General features: G+C 56.5%; 2 protein-coding genes across 9 annotated transcripts in view; one reads left to right on the top strand and one right to left on the bottom strand.

The window, feature by feature from the left end:
• Positions 1-4: 4 nt before the first annotated feature.
• G6PD (glucose-6-phosphate dehydrogenase) lies at positions 5-15,305 on the bottom strand. 3 transcript variants are annotated; one of them, XR_009050215.1, is made up of 14 exons: positions 15,022-15,305; positions 14,021-14,148; positions 5,649-5,686; positions 5,459-5,567; positions 4,701-4,918; positions 3,678-3,836; positions 3,458-3,583; positions 2,830-2,923; positions 2,263-2,449; positions 1,940-2,175; positions 1,773-1,849; positions 1,588-1,680; positions 878-1,490; positions 5-582 (listed from the first exon to the last, which is right to left on the bottom strand). XR_009050215.1 is itself a non-coding variant. In XM_057717364.1 (13 exons), exons 1-13 carry the CDS (start codon positions 14,825-14,827, stop codon positions 1,400-1,402), a joined length of 1,638 nt encoding a protein of 545 aa, XP_057573347.1. In that variant the 5' UTR covers positions 14,828-14,979; the 3' UTR covers positions 641-1,399. The 3 variants fall into 3 exon arrangements, 2 of the variants coding, with proteins under 2 accessions (XP_057573347.1, XP_057573346.1); XM_057717364.1 differs by lacking the exons at positions 5-582; positions 15,022-15,305 and adding an exon at positions 14,746-14,979 and having other exon boundaries at positions 641-1,490; XM_057717363.1 differs by lacking the exon at positions 5-582 and having other exon boundaries at positions 829-1,490.
• IKBKG (inhibitor of nuclear factor kappa B kinase regulatory subunit gamma) overlaps positions 10,558-19,804 on the top strand; it is a 26,790-nt gene continuing 17,543 nt past the window's right edge. For 3 of the 6 annotated variants that reach the window (XM_057717373.1, XM_057717371.1, XM_057717372.1), the window contains exons 1-2: positions 15,557-15,714; positions 19,037-19,238. In XM_057717373.1, coding sequence (XP_057573356.1) covers positions 19,052-19,238 — 187 coding nt within the window. In that variant the 5' untranslated portion in view covers positions 15,557-15,714; positions 19,037-19,051. Of the gene's footprint in view, positions 10,801-11,642; positions 11,754-15,305; positions 15,410-15,556; positions 15,715-19,036; positions 19,239-19,804 lie in introns of those variants that run through there. The other 3 variants (XM_057717370.1, XM_057717369.1, XM_057717368.1) reach the window with 3 other exon arrangements.

Here is a 19,804-nt window from a genome sequence, read left to right as displayed (position 1 = left end):
AATCAATTTTAAAAAATTGTTAAAAATATTTAAGAAGAAGAGCGGAGCCGGGAGGGCAGGACAGATGACCAGGGAGCGCTGCCTCTGTTGGGCATGTTCCCCTGGAAGCTCGGAATGTGCTCTTATTCAGAAATGGGACGTGTGCAGGCAGCATCAGCTTAGTTAAGATGAGGTCCTTCTAGAGTAAATTGAGCCCCTAAGCTAATATGACTCATGTTCTTGTAAAGGGAACCAGAGGGAGACAGACACGCAGGGAGAAGGTCATGTGAAGATGGAGATAGACTGCAGTGATGGGTCTACACGGCCAGCCGAGCCCCTGGAGGGCCCTGGCCCTGGAGCTCAGCCTTCTGGCCGTCAGTGCTGGGAGGACACCTTCCTGTTGCCCTGAGCTTCCCCAGGAAACACAGGCCAGGGTGGCTGTCTCCCAGCCCCTCAGCAGCTCCTTCCTAGATACTTGTCACCTTGGCGGGCCAGCAGCACTCCAAGCGCCCTGGCTGGGGCAGGGGCACAGCCGGGGGGGAGAGGGGGGAGGGGAACGAATATGACCTGTTCTTGTGCCCAAGGTGGTCTCACGACAAGATTCTATAGCGCAGGGCAGAGAGAAGGGGGAGGCAGGGCTTGGTGAGGACTGGACGTGGGGTCAGGGGAGAAGGACACCCACGTTCCCACCTGACCCAGCATGGAGGGAAGTGGGCGGCAGGGAGAGGCGAGGGCTGGGGCCCCGAGGAGGCAGGCAGCCACAGGCCCTCCACCAGGTGGGCTGGCCTCAGCACAGGCCCCTGCCTCCATGGTGGCAGGTGGCATGAAAAAAACAACCCGGGGACAGGAGGCTGTGTGTGTGGATTTAATGGCAGGGGACTGAGGTGGGGCATCCCACCTGCGGCTTCTGCTTTTCCAGCGGCGAGGGCGCCACCTGGCGGGAGTGAGGTGGGGCAGCCATGGAGTGCTGTGTTACGGTGCTGGGGAGCGCTGCGGGGGCAGGGGGACATTCGGGGGACTCGACACAGGGGGCTTGCTGGCCAGCACGGAGGTCCCCTCCAGTGGGGGACCAGGAATGTCGAGCGGCGCTGAGGCTGGGGTGGCCGTGCCCGCCCTCCTCCCCTGTGCTCCGAGGACCTTGCCCCCTGTCGGGAACTGCAGCCCTCCTCTTCCTTCCTTCCGGTGGGGCTCAGTCCCGGAAACACAGGCTGGCTCAGGAGGGGACGGTCACAGTGCTGGGTGGCGGAGGAATGTGACTGGGCCCCGGCGCGGGTGGGGTGGCCCGAGCCCGGGCAGGAATGTGAGCTTGAGGGCTGTGGTCCCGAGTCCTCCTGAGGTGGGTCCTCCCGAGGCAGGTCGGGAAGGGAGGGGGGGAGCACAGAGATGCAGGGCCGAGGCCAGGGGCGGGCCCAGTGCAGGGTCAGAGCTTGTGGGGGTTCACCCACTTGTAGGTGCCCTCGTACTGGAAGCCCACTCTCTTCATCAGCTCATCTGCCTCCACAGGGCCTCGGCTGGGAAGGGGACAGGTGGCGGTAGAGGTGAGGGAGCCCTGAGGCCCAGGGTCCGCCCTCCCCCCACCCCCCCCCGCCCCCACCCCCACCCCCGCACCTGCCGTAGACATAGGGGATGGGCTGGGCCTTCTCCCGCTCGATCTGGTGCAGCAGTGGAGTGAAGATCCGCCAGGCCTCCCGCAGCTCGTCACTGAGGGGACAGGGGGTGGGGTGGGGGTGGTGGAGGGAGGGGAGGAGGGAGGCAGAGAGGTGGGACGTGGGGAGGCAGGGGCTGCTCCTCACCTGCGCACGAAGTGCATCTGGCTGCCACAGAAGACATCTAGGATGAGGCGCTCGTAGGCGTCAGGGAGCTTCACGTTCTGCCGGCCGACAGGACAGTGTCACTGAGGCACGTGCCCCACGGGGCCCCGGCCCCTACCGCCGCCGCTTCCTCGCTGGCGGGTGCCCACCTTGTATCTGTTGCCGTAGGTGAGGTCCAGCTCCGACTCCTCAGGGTTGAAGAACATGCCAGGCTTCTTGGTCATCATCTTGGTGTACACGGCCTCGTTGGGCTGCACGCGGATCACCAGCTCGTTGCGCTTGCACTGCTGCCGAAAGATGTCCCCGGCCACGTCGCGGAACTGCAGGCGTACCTCAGCCTTGCGCTCGTTCAGGGCTTTGCCGCAGCGCAGGATGAAGGGAACCCCTGGAGGAACGAGGCTAGCATCGGGGGGCCGCTCGGGTGGATGAGGGGGCTGGGTCCCACCCCTGTGGCCCTGGTGGCGTCACCTACCATCCCACCGCTCATTCTCCACGTACAGGACGACAGCCGCGAAGGTAGCCGTCGTGGACCCGCGGGGCACTGTGGGGTCGTCCAGGTACCCTTTGGTGGCCTCCCCCTCTCCGCTGGGGTTCCCCACATACTGGCCCAGGACCACGTTGCTCGCCTGCACCTCTGAGATACATTTCAACACTTTGACCTGGAAAAGAGCCGAGAGGGGCTCCTTGGGTAATGAGGACGGCAGGCGCCAGGAAGCCACGTGACTCTGAGGAGTGGCCTTCCTGGACCGGTGAGTGGCCTGGATAGTCAGGAGCAGGAACCCGTTCAGCTCATGCTGCCAAAGGCCGGGGCACGGGCTCCATCATGCAAGGGCCCTCCGGGGCCGCCTCAGCCCACCCTCACTTTTTCTGAAGGAGAAGCTGAGGCCTAGAAGGGCCGTGCAGCTGCCCTGGATTGCAAGGCACTGTCAGTCCTGGGACGGGACACCTCGAGTCCCTGGCTCTCAGCCCTGGGCACCCTGTGCTCAGGACTTGTTGCTAGGGAAGGGGGCGGGGCCCGGGAGGGCACAGCTCCACCCACCTTCTCATCACGGACGTCGTCAGAGTCGGTGGAGGCAGGCTTCTCCATGGCCACCAGACACAGCATCTGCAGGAGGTGGTTCTGCATCACGTCCCTGGTGGGAGGAAGGTGTGGGAGGGAACTCGCCTTAGCTTCCCTCTTGTTGACCAACTTCTGGGAGCTCGGGGACTTCAACTGGGCTTTCTAGCAGCAAACTGTGAGTTTGCTTCCTGATCCCCAGGGTCTGCCGGGTCCCCTGAAGGCAAGGACGAAGACACCGAGCACTCTTTTTTATTTTTTAAATGTTAACAGTACCTATGCTTAATATTTCCTTATTTACTTATATGTTTGTTTATTTTGGCTGTGCCGGGTCTTCATTGCAGCATGCGTGTGTGGGATTTAGTTTCCTGACCAGGGGTTGAACCCCAGCCCCCTGTATTGGGAGTGTGGAGTCTTACCCACTGGACCCCCAGGGAAGACCCCGACCACTCCCTTTAAAGCACCACCGACTGCTCAAACACTCCTGCTGCCACATTTGAACCCCAGGCTGTGAAGAGGAGCCCAGAACAGAGAGAGACAACCCAGCTGGGTGGCAGGATGGTGGCCCCTGCCTGTGCCGACCTCCCATGAGGGGGAGTGAGGCTCTCACCGGATGATCCCAAATTCATCAAAGTAGCCCCCGCGACCCTCAGTGCCAAAGGGCTCTTTGAAGGTGAGGATGACACAGGCAATGTTGTCCCGGTTCCAGATGGGGCCAAAGATCCTGTTGGCAAACCTGCGGGAGAGGCAGGGTGGAGGCTGGTGTGCATCCGGAGGGCAGCAGCAGGGCACGCTGCGACCCCCAGCACCCACCCTGGCCCATGCCGCACCTCAACACCATGAGGTTCTGAACCATCTCCTTGCCCAGGTAGTGGTCAATGCGGTAGATCTGGTCCTCGCGGAACAGGGAAGCAATATGGTTGGACAGCTGGTCGGAGCTCTGCAGGTCCCTCCCGAAGGGCTTCTCCACGATGATGCGGTTCCAGCCTCTGTGGGAGCCCGGAGCTGTGTCACCCCCCACACCCTCTCTGGGGAACAGGGGTCAGAACTTCATCCCCCTCCATGCCTCCTTCCCTAGGGAGTGAGGGCAGAGCCTCCCCCCGCTCTGTGCAGTGAGATGAACCAGTGAAGCTCTGCTGGGCTGCCACCCCCTGCCCCCCGCCCGGCCTTGGCACAGACACCTCCTCTCCTTGCCAGCCCTCGGCGCCACACTCAAAGCTTCTGGTCCCTGTGGGGTTGGGAGTGGCCCTGAGCTAGAAGAGAAACAGTGGGAGGGGATGCCAAAAGCAGAGCTACCTCTGGGTTTTAACGTGTGGAAAGACCCCTTATTCCTCACGGAGAGTTAATATGGCTTTCGGCATTCAAACCCCAAAATAAAACCGACATGGCCCGTGGCTTTGGGAAAACAACCGAGCGCTGAGCTGCAGGCAGCGATGTTCCCACGGAGCAACACTGCCCCCTGGTGGTCATCAGGGAATCTTGAGAAACAGCGAAAGCCAGCGAGTAAGTAGCCAGCAAGAGTTTCGTGGAGCAACACTGCCACCTTGTGGTGCCAGCCAGGATTGCTGCCAGGGACAGTGGGATTTCTGGTGAGATCAACCCTGAGGGTCTACGGCGATTTGGATGGCACGTACAGGTGGTAGCATTTTCAGTAAAGGCTGTTAGAAGACTACTCTTACTCCTATTCCATTATTTTGGAGAGCTAATTCATGGGAAGAACAAACAGGACATTTATCTTTTTCAGACTCCCTAGACCAGTCAGCCCTGGGGGCTCCGCACAGCTGCTCAGGTGGGTGGGACCAGGGTAGGGCACACCCAGGAGGCAGGAAGGGAGGGTGGACGGCCAGCCTTACGTCTGGCTCATGCAGGTCTCGTGGATGTTCTTGGTGACAGCCTCATAGACGGTGGGGGGCAAGGCCAGGTAGAAGAGGCGGTTGGCCTGTGGCCCCTGGTGGAGGGCGTTCATGTGGCTGTTGAGGCGCTTGTAGGAGGCCGCATCGTCGTACTGGCCAGCCACGTAGGAGTTGCGGGCAAAGAACTCCTCAAGCTTGGGCTTCTCCTCTGGGGTAGCCTGGAAAATACAGACACAAGGATGTCGGCCCATTCCCTCCCTCCCTCTCTGATCCCACAGGCAGGGTGGACTCCCTGAGAAGTCAGCCATCCTAGCCCTGCACTGGGTTCACTCCCACCTCATCAGCTTTGCAAACCCATGCGGGTGGGGGCCTCTGCCCTAAGATAGAAGCCAGAGTTCAGGAAACTTTGACCCGGAAGAAAGATCTCTCTCCAAAGTCATTCCACCAAAGTACGGTGTGTTGACAAAAGGCAGGCCTGCAGCATTTCCATGGTGCAGAGACCGCAGGGTCCAGTGGGGAGGAGCCGGCAAGCCCAAGTTAGAGGGTGCTGGGAAACAGGGGTCTCAGGCTGGGATCAGGGAAGCGGTGGGAGCAGGTGGGGACAGGCGTGGGGTGACTTTGGGGAGGAGCACCAGACTGAGAGGCGCTAGGGAGGGAGTGGACCCAGGACAGGGTGGAAAGGCTGGGCCTGGGGGGAGGCAGGAAGGATATCTGGGATGGGGGGGATGGCACCTGCGGAGACCCCAGAAGCCACTCACTTTGAAGAAGGGCTCGCTCTGCTTGCGGATGTCAGCCACCGTGAGGCGGGAGCGGGCATAGCCTACGACGTAGGTGTCTTCGGGCAAAAGGCCGTCCCGGAACAGCCACCTGAGGGCAGAGCATGGCTGTGGCGAGGGTGAGGGTGAGGAGGCCGCGGGGGGGCAGTGGGCAGTGGGGAAAAACGCTTACCAGATGGTGGGGTAGATCTTCTTCTTGGCCAGGTCGCCCTGTGGCAGAGAAAACAGGCATGGTTAGCAGTTGAAGACACGCCCTAGATCATTTCCCCCCCAGGAGACACGGGTACCCTCATCCCGCCCCTGTGTATAGCCTGAGCAGCTTGAACTAGCCCTTGACCCTGACCTGATAGTACCCACGCATTGCCAGGGGCACCTTGAGGCAAACAGACCTCGTGCTGGCCGGGAGGCACCCACCAGTGCTCTGGTCCCACCAGCCACAGACTCCAGTCTCTGGTTGAGCGTGCAGAACCGAAGCCAACACAAGAAGCCTGCTGCTAAGGCGCTCACAGGCTAAAGAAACCCCTAGATTCCCTGGAACCGAACGTGACCTTAAAATGCTTATGTCAGCAAAAAAGAATGGCTCGAAGCTGAGCTCAGTATTCAATTGAAGAAGTTGGAAAAAGGACAGCAGGATTTTAAAGCCAAACAAATTACAAGTCAGGAAACAATGAAAAATAAAAATGAATAAAATGGAAAACAAACCAAAAGAAAAGATCAACAAAGCCAAAAGTTGGTGTTTGCAAAAGATGAATCAAAAGAGACAGCCCTCTGGCAAGACCGCTTTTTAAAAAGGCCCCAAGAGTTAGGATTGCAGGGACATCCCTGGTGGCACAGTGGTAAAGACTCTGCGCTCCAATGCAGGGGGGCCCAGGTTCCATCCCTGGTCAGGGAACTAGATCCCACATGCCGCAACCAAGAGCCTGTGTGTTACAACTAAGGAGCGTGTCTGCCGCAACTAAGACCCGGTGCAACCAAATAAATTTAAAAACAAATAAATGTTAAAAAAAAAAAGAATTAGGAGTACAGTGGAACAAAATTACTGACAGGAAAGACAGAAGAGGGTTTTTATGAACAATGTGGGAAAACATTCAGAAGCCTTTCTGAAACCTTGAAAATGTTACTAAAAGTAATTAAAGTATGTGGGCCGAGCGACTGGATGCAGGATGTCCTGCTTGAGCAGCGGGGGAACTAACCGTGCTGGGCGTGGAGGCCATGGGGGCATAGGCTACCGTGGAAACAGAACATTGACCCTCTCTGGGGGCGCAGCCCCTTCCTCACTTGCACACCTCATATCACCCTGTTTGGCCCCGGAGGATGGCTGGTTAGCCAGAGACGGGTAAGATTCCTCAGGGGAGGAACAACCTAAGACAGGCACAGCCACAGAGGGGCCAACAGGGGTGGGGCACAGACCCTTACTCCTTCTGAGAGAGGTCTCCTGCCCCCATGGCCGCTTTGCTTCCCACACCCAGCTCAGATCGGGACCCAGGAGGCAAACAGAGACCTGGCTAATAGCAGCTGCCCTCCTTCTGCTGTTCTTGCAAAACATCACTGCCCCCAATTATATGAGGCCTTTGGTTATTTCAAAGAAAAACCTTGATTGTGGGACGAAACTGGAAGTGTGAGAACCTTATGCTATCTTGCTTCTGGAATGCCAAGAGCTCAATAAAAACAACGTGGGATGAAGCAGCGGGGCTTTTGATCCTAGAGGTCTTGTCCCCCGGTGCCATCCTTCTCTTAAATCTGTGTCTGTGTTTCTTTAAGCTTGCGGCACCCGTCATTCGCCCCAAGTCGCCGAGCTGGTCTCGGCAAATGTTATTCCATGTTTGACAACTTACATGAAATGCACACATTTCTAGAAAAATGCAATATACCAAAACGGAGTGAGGGACCTGAGCAGGCAATGGTCGTTGAGGAGATGGGACTGTGGCCACAGCCTTCCCAGCAAGACAAGCCTGGCCCCGAAAGCTCTGCCAGCGGGTCTCCCAGGAAGACAGAACACCAGCCTGAGGCAAAGCCTGCCTGGGAAGCGCCTGCCAAGCCATGTGATGCACCCCAGGACCCTGCGGCCTGAGAAAGGCACCACAGGAGGCCCCAAGCCCGTGCCATCCATGTACACAGATGCAGATGAAAAAATTCTGCAGCAGATACCAGCAAACCCAATCCTGCAACGTCGAAAATGGAATATGTCAGAACCAAGTTGGGGTCATCCTGCAAATGAAAGGCTGGTTTGAGGTCAAAAAGAAAAAAAAAAAAATCACTGAAATTCACATTGACAGATTAGAGGAAAAAAGCTCTAAGAAATCTGCTTACTCCTTTTAATTTTTTAATCTGGCAACTTTCCTAAACTCACCAGATAAAGTGTGCCAGAGATTTCAACATCTATCACGATAGGACTGCTTTAAAAAAAAAATAAAATAAATAAGTAAACAAACATTTATTTATGGCTTTGTTGGGCCTTCGTTGCTGCACACGGGCTTTCTCTAGTTGAGGAGAGCAGGGACTACTCTTCATTGCGGTGCACCGGCTTCTCACTGCGGTGGCTTCTCTTGTGGGGCACGGGCTCTAGGTGCGCGGGCTTCAGTAGTTGAGGCACGTGGGCTCAATAGCTGTGGCTTGTGGGCTCTAGAGTGCAGGCTCAGTAGTTGTGGCGCACGGGCTTCGTTGCTCCGTGGCATGTGGGATCTTCCAGCAGCAGGGATGGAACCCGTGTCCCCTGCATTGGCAGGCAGATTCTTAACCACTATGCCACCAGGGAAGTCCCACAATAGGACCTCTTATCAAACTAGGAATAAAAGGGAACTTTCTTACCTTGATAAACACCACCTATTAAAACCCCACAAACATCATACGTTGTGGGGAATTGTTGAAATAATCCCCTTTAAACAATCAGGAGCAAGGAAAGAGTGCCTGCCATTGGTTCTTTACTCAAAGCCTGACTAGAAGCCCTGCCAGGGGCAGGCGGAGAGCAGACAGAACGCAAGGATGGGAAAGGAAGAGCTGTGCTGCCCTTGTTTCTAGCTAACAGTCTGTTCATTAAAGGAAAACCACCTTAAACCAATCTACAGGCAAATTATTACAATTAATGAGATTTTAGCAAAGTTGCTAGATTAAAAAAAGTCAATAGATGGGAGTAGAAACAAACTTCTTAGGACACAGAAAGCAGTAACCAGAAAAAAGGATAAACAAAGGCGTAAGCAAAAATAGAAACTCCTGTTCATCGTAAGACACTATTAAGAAGATAAATAGAAAAGGAAAAGTTGAATAGACATGCCACAGACTGGGAGAAAACATGCACCAGATGTATCTGTATGTAGAACATACAGCCCACTCCTGCAACAAAACAAGAAAATAATGCAATTCAAAGTGGTTAAAAGGCCTGACCACATACTTCACAAAGAACAGAAATGAACAGCTAATAAACACAGGAGAAAGTGTTCAAGGTCATAAGTTGTCAGAAAAACACAAATTAAACCACGAGATCCCTTTTCACCCCCACCAGGACGGCTGTAATCTGAAAGACTGACTCCACCTGCTGTTGGGGCAGGTGTGGAGGAAACACTTGTGCACCAACGTTCACAGCAGCCATAATTCCCAACAGCCCCGAGCTGGGACCCACCCAGAGGCTCGAATCTATCACCAGGGGATGGACAAGCTGGATGTGCCAACTCAGCAACATCAAGGGATGAGCGGGGGGCATTCCCTGGTGGTCCAGTGGTTAGGGTTCCTGCTTCCACTGCAGGGGGCTCGGGTTCCATCTCTGGCCAGGGACGCAAGATCCTGCATGCGGCGCACAAGCCCGATACAAAAATGGGATGAGCCAGTGACCCACCCAGCACAGGCGAATCTCAAATCCATAATGCTAGGCCCCAAATTGGGACACAAGACTAAATACCCTGAGTTCATTTAAGTGAAGCTTTAGAAAAGGCAAAATGGGTTCACAGCGAAGGAAGTGACAGCTGAGGTCCTGGGGAGATGGAAACGGTCTCTCTGCTGATAAAGGTGTGTAACCAACTGCACAGTGAAAATGGGTGACTTTCAATGTGTACAAATTTTGCCTAAAAACAGAAAGACTGAAAAGAACAATAATCGAGCAGAGGGTGGAGCCCGGGTGACCCAGGTGGCAGGGAGAGGGACTTGTGTCCACGTGAAACTTCCCAAACTAAGAGCAAGGGTATGAAGACACAGCGACTGTGGGCAGGTGGCGGAAGACTCCCTAATAAGCCACCAAGTCTCTTCTCTCCCTGCCACTTCAGTCCCCGTAGCTATGGCAACATGCTTTAATTTGGTGACCTGACAAAGGAAGAGGCAAGAGTGAGGGCATGGCCTGGGGGCAGAGGAGGCCTGGGGGGCAGCGCAGGCTGCTCTTTTGTGATCAGTGAGGGCCGGGGGCAGAGGCTGGGACTCGCCTCGGGCAGGAAAATCACCTCCAGACCCGACCCTGAGAGGCAAAACGACCTCTTAGGAGCCACGTGAACTCACAGAATTCAGCCTATGAACTACTACAGAACAGAAGCCACGTGACCAGAACTGAAGCAATTCCAACCTGCTTAAAAAAATCCCTCCCCGCTAGACAGGCAGTTAGAAAGGCACTTGCCGGGCTCCCGGGTGGGAAATCCCTACTCTGGGGGGGTGGGGGCGGGCCACTTCCGAGCCTCCATCGTTCGCATTCCTCCTGTTCACCGCTTCACCCTCCACCTCCTGGGCCAAGTCAACCTCTGTATGTGCACGAGCCCAAGTGTCTGCTCTCGCCCGGGCCTCACCACCTCCGGTCTCCACCGGGACCCTGAGTGCCCAAAGTGGGCGGTTCCCAAACCGGGATTCCCTGTGTTGCCAACCGCTCAGAACTGAGCTCCGGAAGTGCTCTAGGAGCCACGGAGACAGCAGAGCATCAAGGGCCGGCTCCGAGCCCCAGCCCAGGCCTCAAGCTCCCCCAGCGCTCCGCAGCCCGCGTGCGGCCCCCTCCTCCCAGGGTCCATCAGCGCCTGCTTCCCGCTTCCCCATCCATGGCACCGGGCGGGCGGAGGGAGACTCCACGCCTATGGCCGCCTCAGTGGGCCCCGCCCGCTTCTGGGCTTGTTAGGGACACGCTGGGAGCAACAACCAGCGCCACAGCCCACAGCCGCCTCCCGCCTTCCTGGCCGGGAGGAATGTTTGCTTCTGATCAAATTCCAGTGTCCGGCCTGCTGAGTCACAGCGCCCCTCACCCCACTGCTCTCGCTGGTCCCTTTGGGATTAACGAGGGATAGAACCTGCTCGCCTTGTTCAGCTCAGCCCTGCGACCAGCGACCCGTCACCCGAGTCACCTCACCGGAGGGAAAGGCGAGGTAGGACCCAGGACAGTGAGGGGCAGGGGCCCGGGGAGGCCCGCCCTCCCCACCAGCCTGGGCTGGACTCCTCCGCCAGGACCAAGGGAAGACAGCCTGCCTCACGAGGGTGGGGGACACGACAGGGGCTCCGGAGGAGCACAGCGGGGAGGGAGCTGCTTGGGGACACGCGGTGACTTAGCAGGAGAAGCAGGACCTGATTCAGATGTCCAGCCACCAGTATCTGGCCCCTTGGGGCAAAGGGCCGTGGGCCACCACCTGCCTGTCACCGCCCAGCTCTGACCTCAGTCTCCAGTTTTACAAACCCGGGGTCTCTGGAGGGTTTTAGGGCAGAGGGCACAGCAGAGAACTCAGAGGCCAGCTGCCAGCTGGAGGCCAGGCAGGGGTGGGCTATCCCTGTCCCCCGAGGGCCACTCGGGTCAAGGATCTGCCCAGCCTCTGGGGTGGGGCGCAGCTCTGCTGGGGCCCAGCTGGATCACAGCCACTGGGGTGAGCCCCTGGGGCCCCCGGGCTGCAAAACCAACAAGAGGGCCTCCCTCCTAGTCCCTGGGGCTCGTGAGTCATCGGGCCTTTGGGGGAGTGCCAGAGTCATCATGACACAGCAGAAGCTTATCGCCCTAGGAGGGGAGGCAGCCCACAAACACCCCCAGGAAAGGGTGAGCCGGGGCACCCCAGGCACGGGCCCAACACTGCGACGGGCCCTGAGTACCCATCGAGGCCGCAGCCCTCATGGTCCAAGTGGGGAAACAGGCCCAGCGAGGTGAGGGGCACGCTGAGGACCATGCCCGAGGGGGCTCCCAGTCCTGTTCTCTCTCACGCCCAGACTGCTCTCTCCGTTCCAGGGGCAGGAGTGGCTCCAGCCTGGGGGAGGCCAGGCCCCAGGACCCTCTCGCAGTGCTGCTCTATAGGGAGAGACTGAGTTCTTTCACTCCAGAGCGCTCTGAACTGGGACAGTAAGTATCTCCATGCCCTTCCCGGCTGAGGGTGCAAATCCTGAGAAGGGAGACAGTGGTGACAGAGCAGGGAGAAGACAGTGCCTCAAAGCCCATTAGGTAACTCCACGAACAGCCCCCAGGAAGGAAGCTGGGCTCGCGGGCGAGGGTTGGGTAAGTGGGCTGGGGAGGAGAGGCGCAGAGGACAGCCCTGCAGCCCAGCGTGCCCCGGGGCCTCTGTGTCCGGTTCTTCTGAGTGGAAGGCTCTGCCCTGTGCCCTGGCTCTGCAGGCCTCGCCTCCTCGTGAGAAGGCCTGGCGGTGTCTGTTGTCACATGCAGCTGTCTGTTGTCACATGCGCGCACCTTGGCCCGGCCCCCCAGCACAGCGTGGGACGGCAGGGCTGGGCCTGGTGTGCTGCCTCTGAGCCACCTGCCTCCCTCCCACACGAGGAGGGGGAGGGGAGGGAGGACGCTGGGGAGCTGGTCTAGGTGGGAGCTGTTCTAGGTGCTGCCCTCAATGGGGAGCACAGCCCCTCCCCAGCCCTGAGCACCAGGAGGGAGAAACAAACAAGAGGCTCTTCCTCTGAGGACTCCCAGCCTCTCCTACTCCACCCTGCTGCCGCACTTCCTCTTTCTGCTCCAGAAGCCTCTGGTTATTGCTCCCAAAGCAGAAGAGAGCAAAAGGGAACCCTACTGATTGCAAAGAAACAAAGTTGCCCAATGCCAAGGCTGCCACACATGAAGGCAGTGAGGAGTCACAGAATCAGCTCAGCAGAGTCCCAAGGCCCTTGGCACTTGTTTCAAAAGACCTCAGCTGCTAAGTGGAGATGACAAGGTTCGGAGAAGGAAGCCACTTGCCCCCTGTCACAGAGCAAACTTGGATGCTCTCAGTGAGGCATCTAAGCGCTGAGGGCCTGGGGTTCGTATGCCACTTACTGAGGCCTGGGGCACTCTGTTAAAGCCTCCTGTGACAGGCTGGTATGGGGACAGGGGAAGGAGAAAAAATAATCTTGAGTTACTTTCTCCCGCAACCCATTTCCTGGACAAACTCCCAGGTGTTAAGGTTTCCGGCTCCTCTAAGAGGACGAGTCTGGGGCCACAGTGGGGGCTATGCCTGCCTCCTGCGTGTTCCTCCTGGGCACCCCCCAGTCTTGGGTGACAGGGGGTAGTGTTTGGAGCGACTCTGCCTTCCCTCCCACTGGCAGAGCCCTTCTCTTCCACGCTGCCTCCCGCCCTGCATTCTGGCTCTCCTTTTCCAAGTTCTGACCAAAATCACAAAATTGGCAGGAAACAGGCTCTGCAAAGGGTGGTGGCGTGTTAAGATACATGAACAAAGAACCAAGTTCCTCCAGTGCTGAGGGTACAGTGGTGTGGAAGGCACAGAGAGATGATGCCTGCCCTGTCAAGAGCTGACTGGTTTGGGTAGAACTTTCGCTTGAGGTTTATACAGTAAGTTACCAGCAAAGATGCTTGTACCATGGGTAGCAGATTCTTGGTCAAGTCCAGGGTAAAAAGTGAAAAGAGACCACGTTCACTTAGAGATGAAACTCTGACAGCTCCCTAGCCCCTGCTCACATCCTGCCACCAGGCAGATCTTGTTTCCACATGGCACATGGGGACAGTGCTTTAGTTGGGGGGTCACGGCTTTCCGAGGACCCACCCTCCCTCTCCTGTTCCCCCACCCCCATCACGTACAGTCAGTGTGCTATACTTCTGCCTTTGCTTCTACTCTCTGGCCCTTCTGATCGGAGCAAAGTGGCAGTTCCACTAGCCACACAACAGGACTGGTCTCAGCTCCTCAGCAGGCCTTGGAAGTTGGGGCAAACAGATGGTGTTTCAAGAAAAGTCGAGTGTTTGTCCTTGGGGAACTTGACAGTAGAGAGACAAGGTAGAGACTGGGCTTTGGATCCTACCTCTAGAACTAACTGTGTGACATCTGTCAAGTCAGAAGCAGGTTTGGAAAACATACTCCCAGAATGAATGGCTTCTCCGTTTGCATCTCAATCTTCCCTGTGGAGGAGGAAGTCCAACCAGACAGTCCCTACAGACCTGCCAGCTCCAGGACATAGGCCTACAGTCAGTGGCTGCTCACGGACTTCAGAAATGCGTCATGGTGTGTGTATACTGGGTGGCGGCAGGATGACAGCGGCACATGATCAGGAGCAAGAGAGGGAGCCCAGCTGAGTGGAGCCCGAGGGGCCTGACAATGATCACCTGGGAAGGGACCCGAAGCAATGTCATTCTCTAAGTCTGCTGCTTTCAAGACGTGGGGCCTGGGGGAGACTCACCGATGCACCCATGATGATAAAGATATGCGTATCAGCCTGATGGAAGGCATCGCCCTGGTACAGCTCTTCCCGCAGGATCCCGCACACCTGGGTCCGGCTCAGAGCCACCTGCTCTGCCATGATGCTTTCTGGGGGAAGAAAAACTTATTGACAAGGCAGGACAACAGAAGAGCACTGAGAAGCTGGCCCCTTTCTAGAGGGGTCTTTTGGGCTCTCATCCAGCTGAGGCCTGATTACTGAAATCACTCGCTGTGAATGGCTGCAGAGCAGGACGTTTGGAAGATTAGAAACTGCTGGCCCTGGGCTCTGGCCATACTCTCTGGACAACCTTCTTTCACGGTGTATGTTACAAAATTACCGAAAACGTTAGTGAATTCCTACTAGGGCCTCAGTTCTGGGGAACTTAGTAAACCCTGCTGGAGCATTATACGACCTGCCTAAGACCATCTCCCGCGGGATTCAGGCGGAAACTCTACAATGAGCTGGAACATGCTAGATCGTGCAACCGATGGAGTGTAGCTCCGGTCCCTCCTCCTGCCACGCTGGGAGACCCCGGCAAGTCCCCACCCCTCTCGGGGTCTCAGTCTTCTCAGGGGTCCAATGTGGGGGGGATGCAGGGGACAGTGAGATCGGCTAAGATCCTTCCAATTTTGCACCGTTCCCAAGTATGGGAAATCAGAGTGCCTCGCAGCACAGCGCCGCGCCGCGATCGCCCACTCAGTTACCTGTGCTTCGCCGCTGCCGCCCGTCACGCTCGCAGCCCTGGAGTCCCCAGCAGTTTCCAAGGGCTGCGCCCCGCCGGCCCATTTAACCGGCGGGGGCGGGCAACTGGTCTGAGCTGACCAGCCTCAGGCGAGACGCGCGGGTGGGGCCTCTGCAGGCCCCTCCCTCGCGGGGGCGGGGAGGGCCGAGGACGCGGGCAGGTGCGCGCGCAACCCAGACCGCTCCGCCCCCGCCCCCGCGCGAGGCCCCAGCCCGGGCCCGCCCTGCCCCTTGAGCACCTGAGCCGGCCGCCGGCCCGCGGGCGGCCTGCTGTCCCCGCCGCCGCTGCGCCGTGTCCCCGATGCTTCGCGACTCCGCGTGCAGCTCCCTGCTGCTCGCCCGCGTCCCCATCCCCGGCCCGACCCCGCCCCTATAGTCTGGCTTTCTCGCGGACCCCGCGAGGTCCTGCACTCTCGCGATAGGCTCCACTTCCGCCGGCAGCGTGGTCACGCCCCTCGACCCTGTTTGTGGGCGGGGCCTTCTGCAGCCCCGTCCCCTCCCCGGACGGGTCGCCGGATCAGGTCAAACCAGCTCTATTAGATGATAGCCTCGTCGTGGCTCCTCCCCTAGCGGGGGCGGGGCGGCCAAGCGCCCGGTGGCTGGATTCCACCGCCGGAGAGACAAGGGGTAATGCAGATCGCGACACATATTACTGGGGAACGTCCTGCGGGCCAGTCGAGGCTGGGGGGCTCGGGTTCCCGTCTGAGGCAGCCTCCCTCGCACCTCTCGCCGGCAGGCCTGGCGGGGGCGGGGCCTGAGTGTTTTACTTCCGGATCCCACAGCTACGACACCGGAAGCCGGAAGTGGGAATTTGGCAGCGGGAGAAGGAAAGGGCTACGCTGAACCCGGACTTTCTTGGAGCGCTGGGGTCCGAGGAGCACTCGGGGCCCGCCGTTCCCGCCTTTCTCACGTCGGACCGACTCTGCTGACAGGTGTGGTCCTCTTCTCCGAAGACAGGGTACCATCGGTGGGCGTTCCGCCGCCTCCAAGACCCCCCCGCCCCGGACGACCAGGCTTCCCCCTCCTGTTGGGCCCCGCCGAGTTCTGCCGCCTGCTTCTAGAGCACCGGTCGAGGCGGGCCAATTCAGGACCCAGGTTACTTTGGCGACGAGCGGGACTGTTTCCGCCTCTCCTTCCTCCGCCACAGCGGAGTCTGACCACACCCCTAGTTTGTGGATGACTCTAATAGTTTGGAGACATTTCCTGTTCATCAAACTTGACTGAATCTGAGGCTAAGTTCTTTAAAAAGCCCTCAAATATAACTTGGCAGCTAAGTATCTTACCTCCTGTACTTCCTTTTGCTCACTTCGCAAAACGATGAATGTCTCCCGGACCTCATATCATTTCTGTGACTTGAGGATGAATGGGCCGTACTGGCATGTTCGAGGAACTCAGTGAGGAGGCCACTATACCTGGAGTAGAGTGAGCGAGGGGAAGAGTACTTAGAGTGGAAACCATGGGGGATCAGATAGTGCACGGCCTTGTAGGCGGTTGTAGGGACTTTGGGTTTTATGCGATGGGCAATAAGGAACTATGGTAGGGAGCCGAGTAGAGGAGGAATGTGATCAGAATCACCTTTTAGGCTGATTGTTTTGGCGCCGTGGGGAGAGCAGACTGTAGGGGGCAAGGATGGGAGCAGGGTGACCTGTTAGGAGGTTATTGCAGTAATCCAGGTGAGCGAGGTGGTGCTCTGAACATTTTATTATGTAAAATTTCAAAGACATACAGAAGTAGAAAGAATGGTAAATCCAGTGTACCCACTTACAGCTTCAATAGTTACCAACTCGTGGCTACTTTTGTTTAATTTATATCCCTCACAGTCTTCTGTTATTTTCAAAAATAGCTTTATTGACGTGTAATTCACATATCTCACAATTCACCCATTTAAAGTGTACAAGTCACTGGTTTTCAGTGTATTCGCAGACTTGCACAACCATCACCACTAATACCAGAATATTTTCATCACTCCAAAAAGAAAGTCCATAAACTTTAGCCGTCACCCCCATCTCCTCATCTACCCCAGCTCTAAGCATCCACTAGTCTCTACGTACTTGCCTATTCTGGACATTTCACATAAATGGAATCATACAATATGTTGTCTTTTTGTGAGTTGTTTCTTTCTCTTAGTATAATGTTGTAGCGTGGGAATGTACTAGATTTTGTTTATTCATCAGTTGATGGACATTTGGGACATTTCCACTCTTTGGCTGTTAGGAGCAGTGCTGCTGTGAACATTCCTGTGTGGACATGAGTTTCCATTTCTTTTAGGTAGGTACCTAGGAGTTCCCGCATTATTTTGAACTAAATTCCAGATGCCATATAATTTCGTCTGTAAACATTTCAGTGTGCATCTGTAAGAAGTGACTTTGAAAGAAACATAACCACAATGCCAGTATCACACCTAAAATAGTTACCGTTATTTGCTCAGTGTCATCAAATAGATTCTAAGATACATTTAAAAAAATTTTTTTAAGAACTTTTATTGAGATACAATTTCTAAGATGCACTTTGACAGTATTTCCTGGTGGATCCGATGTGAGCTGTGAGAGGCAGAGGGGATTCAAGAAGGACTCCAAGGTTTTGTCCTGCTAACTGGAGGATGGATTTGCCATCAACTGTAATAAGGAAGACGGTGGCTGGAACTGCCTTCTGGGGACTGTCAGGAGTGCAGTTTTAGAGAGATTAGTTTGGAGAGGATGACTAGATATCCAAGTGGACATGTTAAGTCTGATGTGTGAGTTTGGAGTTCAGGAAAGAGTTCTGATTTGGGGCATCATCAGCATTAAGATGAGGGTTACAGCTCTGAGTCTGGATGGAATTAGTACTGGAGTGCCTGGAGTTAGAGAAAAGATCCCACAGCAGAGCCCCGGGGCGCCACGACATGAAGGGCTGTGTTGATGAGGATGTCCAGTGAAAGAGCCTGAGCAGGAGCAGCCAGTGAGGTGGGAGGAAACCAGGAGAGTGGGCTGCTCTGGAGTCAGGGATCAGCGATCCATCGGATATTGCTGATGGCTCAGTAGGGTGTTCAGGCAGATATCAGTGTGATGTTGAAGCATCCAGGCTGGTTCGGTGTTCAAGTCTCTGGCTGCAGCTCAGGCCCCATTCATGGAAACTTCTATTGGGATTGGCCTCCTCCTCCATGTAGTCAGTCTTCTTGGTTAGGACTTAAAAGGGCTCCAGGCTGGTGCTGTCTGGCATAGCCTCCCTATCTGTACTCTAGTTCACAAGAGAATACAAACAACTCAGCCTGTCTCTGCCCTGCTCTCTTAGGCTGCGAGCCCAGCTCCCACTTTCAGATGCCTCAGTACTTGTCAGATGCTAGATGTCCGCTTCAGCCCCTCAGTTCCAGGGAACACCCACCAGGTTCTGAGTGGTCTCTGTGAAGCCCTGCTTACTTGGTATATGGATTTCCTAGGGTTGCTGTAAGATGTCCACAAGCCGGGGAGCTTAAAATGAAAGAAATGTATCCTCTCCCAGCTCTGGAGACCAGAAGCCTGAGATCAAGGTGTTGGCAGGGCTGTGCTTCCTTTGGAGGCTCCAGGGGAGGGTCCTTCCTGCCTCTTCCAGCTTCTGGGGGCTCCAGGTGTCCCTGGGCTTGTGGCCACATCCCTCCCATCTCTGCCTCCATCTTTACATGGCTTCTCCTCCATGTCTGTGTCTCTCCTTATCTGTCTTTTATAAGGACACTTGCATTGGATATAGGGCCACTGTCATCCAAGATGATCTCATCTCCGGATCCTTAACTTTATTACATCTGCAAAGACGTTTTTTCCAAGTCAGGTCACAGTTACCAGTTCTGAGGGTCAGGACGTGGACATACCTTATTGGGGGCCATCATTCAGCTCACTACACTAGGTGAGGGGCCAGCACCCTCCACTCGTGCTTGGAGGTATGTGTGGGGGTAGGATTCCCGGCACACTGACACCGCCCTCCAAAATAATCTTCTCATGATTTCTCCTCTCTGGTGAAGTTCTTAACTTCAGCTTACAGCCTGGAGATAGTGCCAGGCACAGTTTACCACCAGTGCTGAACCATGACCTTTCCCAGCCCCACATAAAGGTCTGTACCTCTCTTTGGAATGGGAGTAGGTGCCACCTCTTAGACCAGAAAACCCATTTTAGTCTCCTTTTCCACTTGGCAGAGTGCTCGTCATTCTGCTTAAAGTGTGGCACCAGAACTCTTCCTCCCCCTGCGGGGTAGGAGAATTCTGCATAGGTCTCCTCCTGTGACGCCTCTTCTGGCTCTCTGTTTCAGACCCTGACGTGTTGGATGAGCAGGCCCCCCTGGAAGAGTCCACTGTGTGAGATGGTGCAGCCTAGCGGCGGCCCGGCAGGGGACCAGGACGTGCTGAGTGAAGAGTCTTCTCTGGGGAAGCCAACCATGCTCCACCTGCCTTCAGAGCAAGGCACTCCTGAGACCTTCCAGCGCTGCCTGGAGGAGAATCAAGAGCTCCGAGGTGAGGGAGACAGCGGGCGTGTGGAGGAAAATGTCCCGGCACCGGCCCTGCCAGGGGAAGGCTTACCCCACTCACCTGTGCCTCTGTATTGACTGGGACTGGGGTCGGCATGCGCCCGAGAGTCAGTCAGTGACTCAAGCTCAGCCACCCTCCCTCTTTGTTTCAGGTGGGGTTCCCTGGAAGTGGACTCAGATACAGACTGGCATGCAGGATGTTTATTTAGAGTCCTCTCAGGACTAACACTGGGGAAGGGAAGGGAAGGGCATTGGAGAAGCAGGGGAGGGCAGAGGGAGAAGCGGGGCTGCCGTGCAGGCCAGCCCTACAAAGAGTTCTGGAGCTGGAATGACCCTTCTGAGTTGTCCCAGTTGGGCCAACGCGGCCAGGCCCCCTGTGTCTCCACACTGATCAGCGATTAAGCACAGGCTGTCCTGGGAAGGGGGCGTGGCTATCAAGGGAGGGCGTGACTATCCCAGGGAGGGGCTATCCCGGGAAGGGGGCGTGACCCGCTCCAGGTAGGGGGTGTGGTCTGCTCTGGGAATGGGCGTGGCCCCCCGGAAAGGGCCAGT

This window comes from Hippopotamus amphibius, chromosome X (assembly GCF_030028045.1).
Source record: "Hippopotamus amphibius kiboko isolate mHipAmp2 chromosome X, mHipAmp2.hap2, whole genome shotgun sequence".
Taxonomy (NCBI): Eukaryota; Metazoa; Chordata; class Mammalia; order Artiodactyla; family Hippopotamidae; genus Hippopotamus; species Hippopotamus amphibius.
The sequence above is the reverse complement of the archived record's forward strand: the minus strand, read 5'-3'. Positions and strand labels throughout refer to the sequence as shown.